We start from the raw sequence: 10,810 nt of genomic DNA, 5'->3' as shown, positions 1-10,810 counted from the left end.
CTCTTGAAAGATACAGATGGACCGAGCACTTTCTAAATCCCCAATACTAAAATTTGAAATATGAAAGATAAAGTCGGGGTGCCTGGGTTGCTCAGTGGGTTAAAGCCTCTGCCTTCAGCTCAGGTCATGATCCCAGGGTCCTGGGATAGAGCCCCACATCAGGGGCTCTCTGCTCAGCAGGGAGCCTGCTTCCCCGTTCCCCCCATCTCCCCCCCGCCTCTCTGCCTACTTGTGATCTCTGTCAAATAAATAAATAAAATCTTTACTAAATAAATAAAAAATAAAAGATAAAGTCTACTTTAATGAAAAAGTACTACTTTATAAGACAAGTGATAAACTCACAAACCTTGCATTATATCAACCATTTATAAAATTTTAAAAATTGAAATAATTTTCTTAAATCATTTTCAAATTACCACTGCCTCATGACTAATTCAACCAAATCAGAAACCACTCAGTGATTTTCCTCAAATTATCCTTTCTTCTGCAAAGCAGTATAACGAGGTGACAAGGCTCGGGGATCTGAAGCCAGACATCCTGAGTTCAAATCCTGGCTTTTCCACGCCTTTGCTGTGTGACCACGAGCAAGTTATTAATTCCCGTGCTTCCTCTTCTGCAAAATGGCACCAGTACCAGCACGTACCTGCCTCATAGGCCCGTTGTGAAGACAGATGGAAATCACCCAGAAAACAGTGAGGGCAGTATGCATACTACTAGTTAAGTACTCAAAAGATGCCAAGTGAATTTGGTTATCTGACCCTCACAGAAACAGGTATTTCAAGCTGCTAACTACTGTGGACAGTCCGTGCATTGTATCAAAAGCCGTAGCATTTCAGTCACCAGACCTCTGGAAGAAGTAAAGGGAAAGTGAGATCGGTTACCTGGAGCAGGTTACCTGGAGATTACCTGCTGCTTTTGAGTTACAAAGGTACCTGCTCTTTACAGTAAAGCTTGCCAGGCAATGTTCAGCCCTCCATTCTAGTCAAGTCAGACTTGAACGCTGAGGTTGTTGGAACACTTTCAGGTTTTCAGTAGCTCATATGAGAAAAACCTTTCATAATGCCATTTCCATCCTTTGGCATGGCCAGGCAGCCAGCACGGTGAAACATGTCATTTGTGAAAAGCCCTACAAGTCGGTGGTTAGGACAAAGGCATCAGATGCCTGCTCACACTTCTCACTCTGCTGCCTCCCAGGTGTGTGACCTGAACAAGCAAGTTACTTTACTTGGCTACCTTAGTGGCTTTATCTGTAAAATCTGGATGACTGTTTTCTTAGGGTTGTTGAGAGGATTAAATGAGTTAATTCATGTCAGCCTCTTAGGACAGAGCCCAAAAGAATAAGCACCAAAAAAGATTAGGATTATTAAAATCTATCAGTGTAAAACACTGCCTTGGTATTAATGACACAACTATATAAAAATACATCTTGATCCCGCCCAGAAAAAAAAAAGGAAAAAAAATCCTAAAATCGGATATTTCCATGTTTTAGTTATTTGTATTGGTACCAGACATGAGGTAGTAAGTACAAATGCAAAGGAAGAAGTACACAGATCACATCTTCATGCAAATCACCTGTTGCCTGAAGACCTGAAGACTGGACCTTAGCCAGAAAAGAAAATCAGAAGGATGACAACTGGTAGTATTCTAGAAGGGTGTCACACATCTGACAGGGACCAGACGAAATATTTCCACTGAACACCTTGTTTCCATCGTCTATGTGTTAAGATTTCTCAACTTCCAAACATTTAGTTTCTTCCCAAGTAATTTTTAAAAGACTCGTAGCATTAATACCACTGATAATGCTGACAGCATTACCAAAAGGAAGCACAAACTTTGCTTATCAAGACAGCCATCACCTCAGTAATTTCGTACCAATTTCTCACAAACTGATAGCAAGCAAGCAGAAATAGTTGGCTTAGTTACAACAGGTTGAACTGGTGTTTAAGTTTGAAGAATTCTAAAGCAAGCCAAGTTAATTGTATAAAATTTAAACTTTATGACCATGTTTGGACCTTTTTACATTAAGCACAATGGAAATGTTCATACTCATTTTTTCCCCAAAGGAAAAATTTATGAATCATCACTATGTTGCACAGTAGAATAAAAATAGTTCAGGTACTTATTCAAGTTTCTAAAGAATGCAAATAACAGACACGATTTTACTTCCAAAATCTGAAGTCATCAACATGATTTTGTAGTACTGTATCTCAGGCTTCAACTTAAAAATTCATTATTATTCAGATAAAGATAGCCCCCTAGTCATACTTTTTAGAAAGCCTCTGCCCCACCACAACTTCCTGAGATCTGTGAAGAAACTGCAGTCTTGTGACCAGGCTCCATACGGTAGTGGCAGTTTTGTAACTGTAAGGAAAAAATGGTGACCGATTCTACGTATCAATCAGTTGTAGTCTGCTGATCTGATTAGAAGCCTTGACAAGTGCCTGGTGGCGATTGCAAATGACTGCCAAGCATATGGGGATAATGCAGTAGCCCACCGTTTTGGGGTCAGCTCTTGTACAAGAATAAAGGAACAAAAACATCTGTAAATAAGGTATCAGAAAAATAACTGTCCAAAACCAAAAAGGCAGGGAGAGTAACCGAGCTTTCAAGGAGTGTGTCCATGTGGTTCCTTCAAGGGGCTCTTCCGGGTGCTGCTGAATGTGTTCCAAGGCCAGCCTGTTGTAAGTCTCATTGATTTCAAAAACATAGTAAAACGCTCCTGCACTCGCTAACAAATACAATCCCACTCCAATCCATCCCATCCTCTGACGGAAGTTCATCATTCTCCATGCTCTGTGCCTTCAAATTAAAAAAAAAAAAGAAAAAGAAAAAAAAAAAGTTAGGGTCTAGTAATGCTGTCATAGCAACGACTCCCCATTAGTGCATTTAAGGTTTGAAATTATTAAATTCACATTCACTAAGAAATGTAAAGAATGCACAGCTTGTTGCTTTACGTAATAGTTACGAGAAAGTAAAGTTTCAGCATATATTGAGAGTGCTTTTTATGTAAGCCCCACAGAATAAGTAAATCTCTGTATCCGGCGTAAATAGGTCCGGCACACCTTCCCTTGAGAAACTGGAATTAAACTGGTTTCCTAAGGAACACTTCACCTTTATGGTTCAAATAGTTTCTGCCTTAACAGTACTGTTTTGGACGTGAACACTCGATTCTACAAGTCAAACCAATGTCGGAGCCCCCACGTTAAGACAGTAACTCTTTACACTTACAGTGGTCCCGAAAATCTTCCTGTTCCCACGGCAAGCGTTAAAGAGTCACTCAGTTCTGAATATTCGGGTGGTTTTGGCATTTCAGGGAAAGCCACCATAAGAGAAATCCCCGGGGTCACCGGCTGGGAGAAATGGGAGCGCCGCCAGCCTGGAGCACAAGCTAATTGTGATTAAGCACAGCGTGACTGCGGCCAGTCACGCGGCGGCCCGGCCCCTGTCGCTGCGGCCGGAGCCCCAGCCGGTGTCACCCGGGCCGGGTCGGGAGGCTCCCCAGCACCCCCACCCCGGGCCTCCCCGGCAGCCGGCCCCACCCCCCGCCGCGCTGCAGCGCCGGGCGACCCAGACCAGGGTTGCGCGGGCGGCGCCGGGCCCGGACCTCTCCGCCTCGCGGCGCCGGGAGCCCAGTGCGGGGCAGCGGCCACCCGCCGAGCCTGCAGAGACCGGCAGCTCCCGGATCTCACCTTCCTGTCCCGTTTGGCCCGCCCGCCCGCCGTCCCGGATGCAGCCACAGTCGGGACTTCCGGCTTGGGCCGGAAGCGCGCGCCCTCCTCCCCGTCGCGACTCCGGGCCGCCTACCGGCGCGCGCCCGAGCTCCGCTCTAGTGGGGACGGGGTCGGGGGCTGCGGCAGCGCGGGCCCCGGCGTGTCCCTTCACGTGGGTGGCGGTCCGGGCATCTTCGGGGCCGCTCGGCCCGGCCCCCGGTGCCTCGCGGCGGACAGCGGCGCGGCGGCGACGGCGCGGGCCGCCATCCCCCGGTGGCGCCGAGTGCTGGAGAGGCAGGCCTCCGGCGGCGAGGGACGCGCGAGGCCGCGGAGAGGGTGAGACGCGGCTTGTCGCAGTGGGGCGGGCCGGGAGGTCGCCCGCCGGTGCGGGGCTGGGGTCACTGACCCCTGCCGCTAACGCAGCTGCTTTGTGCTCGCAGGCCTCGCGTCGGAACGTTGCCGGCACTCAGGGGGGTGCCGAGGAGAAACGCCGTGCCTCGCGGCGGCGTCACCACCCTGGCCGGATTCGATTGTCAATCCGTTGTTCGGGGCACCATGACGCTGAGGCTCTTGGAAGACTGGTGCCGAGGGATGGATGTGGACCCTCGGAGAGCGGTGTTGGTTGCCGGCATCCCCCCGACCTGCACCGTGGCGGAGATCGAGGAGGCTCTGCGGGCCGGTTTGGCGCCGTTGGGCGAGTGCAGACTGCTCGGGAGAATGTTCCGGCGGGATGAGAACAGGAATGTGGCCTTGGTGGGGCTGACTGAGGAGGCGTCTCATGCTGTGGTCCCTAAGGAGATACCCGGAAAGGGGGGTGTCTGGAGAGTGATCTTTAAGCCCCCAGGCCTGGATAATGAATTGTTAAGCAGATTAAATGAATTCTTAGAGAGAGAGGGCACAAGGCTGGGGGAGCTGGCCAGAGCTCGTGGATATGGAAACGACCCTTTTGACCTAGGCCAGAACATGATCCCAGAGGTGCAGGCCCCTATGTTGGCCCGGGCCTTAGAGGAGGCCCTTCAGCCTGTTCTGCAGTACCTGAGATACAGAAAGCTGGGAGTGTTCTCCGGCCGTAACCCTCCAGAGCCAGGAGAAGAAGAATTCGAATCCTGGCTGTTTCATACTACTGAGATGATGAAGACGTGGCGGGTGTCGGATTTGGAGAAAAGGCGGCGATTGCTAGAGAGCCTTAGAGGCCCAGCATTTGATGTTATTCGTGTCCTCAAGACGGACAATCCCTTCATTACAGTCGCTGAATGCCTGCAGGCTCTTGAGCAGGTATTTGGGGTGATCGATAATCCTAGGGAATTGCAGATCAAGTATCTGACCACTTACCAGAAGGATGAAGAGAAATTGTCTGCTTACGTGCTAAGGTTGGAGCCTTTATTACAGAAACTGGTGGAGAGAGGAGTAATTGAGAAGGATGTTGTGAATCAGGCCCGCCTAGACCAAATCTTAGCTGGGGCGGTCTGCAGAAGCCTTCGCAGGAAGCTGGCCCTGCCGCAGGATGGCCCAGCCCCTGGCTTACTGCAGCTCCTGGAGCTGATAAAGGAGGAAGAGGCAGCTGAGGAGGAGGAGGCCCTTCTCCAAGAAGGGCATTTCTCCTGAATCTTAGGCAGCCAGGAAGGGAGAGCCGGCAGCAAGCAGAGCGTGAAGGTGGAACAGTGCGTGTACTCATGATACACGTCGATCAGTCCCTTCCTTGCGCGGCCAAGGAGCTCATTCTGTACAGTTCTCCATCTAAATCCTTTGTCATTTCTGGGCCTGTTTCGTGTCTCCCATGGTGTCCTAGACTAGGGAAGATGTAGTTCTGCATTAGTATTTATGAATATAGATTTACTCCTGTGAATTTATCAAACAAAATTGTCCAGAGGGTCCATCTCTATGTATGCATGTGCTCTGAGATGTTAGCTCATGCAGCAGGTGCGAGGGTAGCATGTTGGGTGTGGTGCTGTGTCAGAGGTAGTTTTTAGGTGTGTATTGCCCTACGTTTATTATGAAGATACGTGCAGTGGCTAAGATACTAAGTTATTTTCCATCTGAATCACAATTTTATTGATTCTGTACAGTCCAAATCAGGCAGGATCAAATGCTGAGGTTGATAAGTTTGCAGCTGTCACCTCTAACCCTGGATTTCTGATACACGTCATCAGAACATCTGCTTCTGAATGTCGTTTTAATAGGTGTGATAAAATGATGTATGTGAACTTATAAAATAAAGGAATGCTGACACAATGGCCTTTTTAAAATCTGTTTTATTTATATCAAGATTCCAAGAGAGATTTCATTTGAACAAAGAGTTCCAAAAGCATAAATCTGAAAAACACTGAGGTTACACAATCTTAGTCCCTTGGCTATTTTCCTCTTAGTGCCCAGTGGGTAGAGAGCAGTTTTTTCTTTTTCTTTTTTATTTTCTCCTCCCTTCCTTCCTTCCCTCCTGATTGATTGATTGATTTGTTTTTGAGAGAGTGCAAGAGTGAGCAGGGGAGAGGGAGAGAAGAGAATCTCAAGCAGTTGGCTCACTGAGCACAGAGCCCAGTGTGGGGCTCAGTCCCACAACCCTGAGATCATGACTTGAGCGGAAACCAAGAGTCAAATGCTCAACTGACTGAGCCATCCAGGTGTCCCTAGGGAGTAGTTTTCTCAGATTGCTGGAGGGACCTTCGACTGATGTACGAGGGAACAAAACAAGATTGTACACGAATTAGGGCAAAGAGTATTCCAAATGGATCAGTGTGTCGAATTTGGAGAGTGAAAGGGAAGAAATAAAGGTACTGTGCTTCTCTGTGATAGACTGGACTAAATTGAAGTTTCCCCATGTACTTTCTTGTTGAATCCTCTTAAAAATCCTGCAATATAGGAAAATCGAGTTTCTTGCTTGTGGAAATGGGCACAGAGAAGTTAAAAAATACTTGCCCAAGGGGGTGCCTGGGTGACTCAGTCGGGTAAGCATCTACCTACGGCTCACATCATGTTCCCAGCACCCTGGGATCAAGTCCCACATTGGCTCCTTGCTCTGCAGGGAGCCTGCTTCTCCCTCTGCCCGCAGCTCCCCTTGCTTGTGTGCTCCCTCTCTCTGACAAATAAATAATAACTTAAGAAGAAAATATTTGCCCAAGGCAAAACAACTAGTAAGTGGCGGGTCCAGAATTCTGTCCTCTGCCCTATTGCAAGGCCTATATGCTTTCCATTGCCAAGAAAGAGAAGCAGTCATAATACGAGGACCCAACAGCCTTACAAGGGAAACATGGCAGGTGTTAACCACATTTTATATATGTCTCACTTGCATTAGTGTAGAGTGTGTTATTCTGAATCATTACTGCCAGCTAGACATGAGAAGTGGGGAGACCTAGGGGCAGCCAGGAGGGCAGGCATGGGTTAGTGACTTGGTCCCTAAAAAAATAGTCAACATGAAGAAAGTTTGGAAATTGCTGAAAAGTAGAATAAAGTCTTCCTCTTTGATAAAAACACCCCAAAGGACCACATTTACAACTGTAGACTGTACAGTTAAATTTAGGTTAAAATGCCTGCATGGAGGTCTATCCAGGGTTCATAACAGCTGACATCCAACACTTGCCGTGGGCACCGCTGAACACGTTTAGCCAAACAATACTGAGAGCTAAGGTAACTTGCCCAGGTTTGCCCAGCTAAGAGGTGGCAGGGTCAGGATTTATACTCAGGCCATGTATTTCCAGAGTCCTTGTCTATGCTGCCAGGTTAAACTCTCCCAGAAACCTGTAAGACATACCATCATTTCCCTGTTTTACAGATGAGAAGCTTCAGGCTCAGAGATTCAGTGCCAGGGGCAAGGGCACATAATCTGTTCTGGAGGTGTTCTGACTTAGCATCTGGCCAACACTACAGAATTGTCCAAGATGGCAGTTACGCTTATGAAATCACGTGAAGTAGTAAAAATATGTTCTTTAAAAGCTCATGTTCCCGGGAGACAAACCATAAGAGACTCTTCATCTCACAAAACAAACTGAGGGGCTGGGGGGGGGGGGGGAGTGGGTTAGTTCAGGGGGGAGGGGTAGTGTAGGGAGAGGGTGGTGGGGTTATGGACATTGGGGAGGGTGTGTGCTATGGTGAGTGCTGTGAAGTGTGTAAACCTGGTGATTCACAGACCTGTACTCCGGGGGCTAATAATACATTATATGTTTATTTAAAAAATTTAAAAAATTATTTTTAAAAAAAGCTAACGTTTCGAAAGCGTGAACAACAAAACACGAAAATTTTCTTGTTGAATCCTCGGGATTCAACGGTTGTGTCGGGATGATGGGATTGTAAAGATACTTTCGTTTTCTTTTGCTTCCTAAAAGTGTGTTTTTTTCTTTTTAAGTAAGCCCTAAGCCCAACATGAGGCTTGAACTCACGATCCCAGGATCAAGAGTCGCCTGCCCTGCTGACTGAGCCAGCCAGATGCCTCTAAAAGTGTTTTTTAATGAAAAATACACAAAGGAAGTGCTCAAAACACAAAAGGAGGTGAAATGTCAAAGGGATAACAGGAACCAGCCCAAAAGAGCTCCCGCTGGTAAAAGCTGCAATTTGAACAGAACAAATAGCATAGCGTTGGGGTATAACCCAAAGTATAAAATAAATAAATATCCATGAGTTCATGCTGATATAAACAGATGCGTGAATAAATAAATGTGGGAGAAGAGTCAGGTTTTCCTTATGCAAGAATTTCAAATCATTTATGCAGATGCTTCCCCCTCAAGAGGTAGAGCTTATTCCCTTCTCCCGCTTAAGTGTGGGCTGAATTTAGGAATAGAGCAATGAAAGGGAGAAAGTAACTTTTCAGTGGAGAAACCTGGCAAGTACTAGCTTGGCTAGTAAACATCAAGGTTAACATCAAAGAATGCATAGCCCGGTCTAATGAGAGGAATACAGAATAGGGCTCCTGTGTGGCTTAGTTAAGCTTCTGCCTTTGGCTCGGGTCATGATCTCAGGATTCTGGGATTGAGCTCTGTGTCAGGTTCCCTACTCAGCGAGAAGCCTGCTTCCCCCTCTCCCTCTCCCTCTTCTGCTCTCCCTGCTTGTGCTCTCACTCTGTCAAATAAATAATCTTTAAAAAAAACCACCATATAAATGCAAATTGAAAGACATTCTACAAAATACCTGACCAACACCCTTCAAAGCTGTCAAGATCATGAAAAATAAGGAAACCCCGAGAAACTGTGGCAGACCAGAGGAGACTCAGGAATCATGGTAGCTAAACGGAATGTGGTAGTGGGGGAGGGCTTCTGGAAGAGATAAAGGACTTAAGTGGAAAAGTAAAATCCGAAAATAGTCTGGAGCTTTAGTTAATAGTAATATAGCAATGTTGGTTCCTTGAAAGTAACAAATGCACCCTGGTAACATAAGATGCTAACGATAAGATGCAACTAGGTCACTGCTAGAGTGGGAACTCTCTGTACTATCTTTCTAACTTTTCGGTAAGTCTATACTATTCTAACATAAAGTGTTCATGGGGGGCACCTGGCTGGCTCAGTTGGAAGACTATGTGACTCTTGATCTCTAGCTCGTGAGTTCGAGCCCCACGTTGGGTGTAGAGATTACTTAAATAAACTTTAAAATAAGTAAATAATAAATAAAATGCTAATCGAAATACATACACAGATGCTTACATACATACATATATACATGCACAGGCAAATAACAAATGACCTGGCGTGCCATCCAGTGAAAGAAGTCATTAGGGAGTGAAAAACTACCTGGAGGGCTCACCGTTCCTAAAAACGGTTCTTCATCTAAGCACCACCAGGTGGCAGTAAGCACTCAGACTATCCAATGGACAGGCCCAAACAGAAAGGGATTATTTCTTACATAAGTGATCACACTTGCCCCCCTCAAAGACTGGAGAATTTCTCAAGCGTTTATGTGGAAAAATATTTAAGTACCCAATCTGGGAAATAACTTCCTCTCTAGTCCATGACACTTCTAGAGCTGGCCTAGGCAAATGGACCGATGTGTCTATGTAACCGAGAACATCCTTCATGATTCCATTTTCACCTCCAGCCAGAACATTTCATAAAATTGGAGACCAGATGGCTTTAGAATTCAACTTCTGAAAGTATCTTATTTTAGGCAGAATGACATATGGGTCAAAAGTACTCTAGCTTCAGAGGGTTTCCGTACACTATCCTGCCTCTGCTAGGAGCAAGCCTAACTCTGCTCTTAGAGATGTTAATTTTCTTAGGTATAAACTGGATTCAGTGCAAATAATTCAGGGTAGAGTAGGGTTCTAAGGCTCTCAGTCATCATCCCGAGAGATGGGTTAGGAGTCAGAAAGCTGGGGTCTGAAATGGTAGAATATGACAGATGAGGCAGGCGAGGCTCAGAAGTGAGTGACTTGCTCAAGACCATGCAGCTGGGGGAGCTTGGGCGGCTCAGTGGGTTAACTGTCTGACTTTGGCTCAGGTCATGATCTCAGGATCCTGGGATTCATTTCCATGTCCAGGAAGTCTGCTTCTCTCTCTCTCCCTCTCACTCTACCTCTTTCCCCACTCATATTCTCCACCCCCTGCAAATAAGTAAATAAATACATTTAAAATAAACACACACACACACACACACACACACACACACACACACACACACACACAGCTAGTTAGTGGGAGGGCCCTAACTTGAATCCAAACCTGAGGCTGCTTCTGGCTTTGCTATGATTTGCAAGTAAAGGCATTAAATTCCTCTTGGATTTCTGTTGACTCACCTACAGAATCTATGGTCCTCTTTAGGTCTAAAACTGTGACTCGAAAGGTCTTCTAGTTATCTGTGTTTGAATATCCTTAATTTAGAAACTGACTTTCAATTCTTAACATGCCTTAATATATGTCACTTAACCTGTGTCCCCAAATATCATCTAATCTCTTTTGATGGGTGTGCTTTCCAGCTCCCAATTAGATTCTGTGTTCCCCTTGATATCAAGGTATATCATATCCCATGTAAGTCCAACATGGCATTTCACACTTGGAAGGTAATATTTTGTAACTAAGTAGTAATGCTCTGATATACCTTTTTTTTAATTAAAGATTTTATTTATTTGAGATAGAGTGAAAGAGCACGAGTGGTGGGGGGAGGGGCAGAGAAAGAGGGACAAG

At 46.1% G+C, this 10,810-nt stretch overlaps 2 protein-coding genes across 2 annotated transcripts; one reads left to right on the top strand and one right to left on the bottom strand.

Moving 5' to 3' along the window:
• Positions 1-372: 372 nt before the first annotated feature.
• On the bottom strand, positions 373-3,661 carry TMEM251 (transmembrane protein 251). Its single transcript, XM_046009910.1, has 2 exons — positions 3,229-3,661; positions 373-2,799 (listed from the first exon to the last, which is right to left on the bottom strand). Exons 1-2 carry the CDS (start codon positions 3,324-3,326, stop codon positions 2,388-2,390), a joined length of 510 nt encoding a protein of 169 aa, XP_045865866.1. The 5' UTR covers positions 3,327-3,661; the 3' UTR covers positions 373-2,387.
• Positions 3,662-3,797: 136 nt separating this feature from the next.
• On the top strand, positions 3,798-5,942 carry MOAP1 (modulator of apoptosis 1). The gene is made up of 2 exons (XM_046009909.1): positions 3,798-4,046; positions 4,151-5,942. The coding sequence occupies exon 2, from the start codon at positions 4,266-4,268 to the stop codon at positions 5,313-5,315; it is 1,050 nt and encodes a 349-aa protein (XP_045865865.1). The 5' UTR covers positions 3,798-4,046; positions 4,151-4,265; the 3' UTR covers positions 5,316-5,942.
• The last annotated feature ends 4,868 nt before the right edge of the window (positions 5,943-10,810 follow it).

The sequence above is a fragment of the Meles meles genome, chromosome 6 (genome assembly GCF_922984935.1).
Source record: "Meles meles chromosome 6, mMelMel3.1 paternal haplotype, whole genome shotgun sequence".
NCBI lineage: Eukaryota > Metazoa > Chordata > Mammalia > Carnivora > Mustelidae > Meles > Meles meles.
Note: the sequence above shows the minus strand (reverse complement) of the source record. Positions and strands in the feature narration are given on the sequence as shown.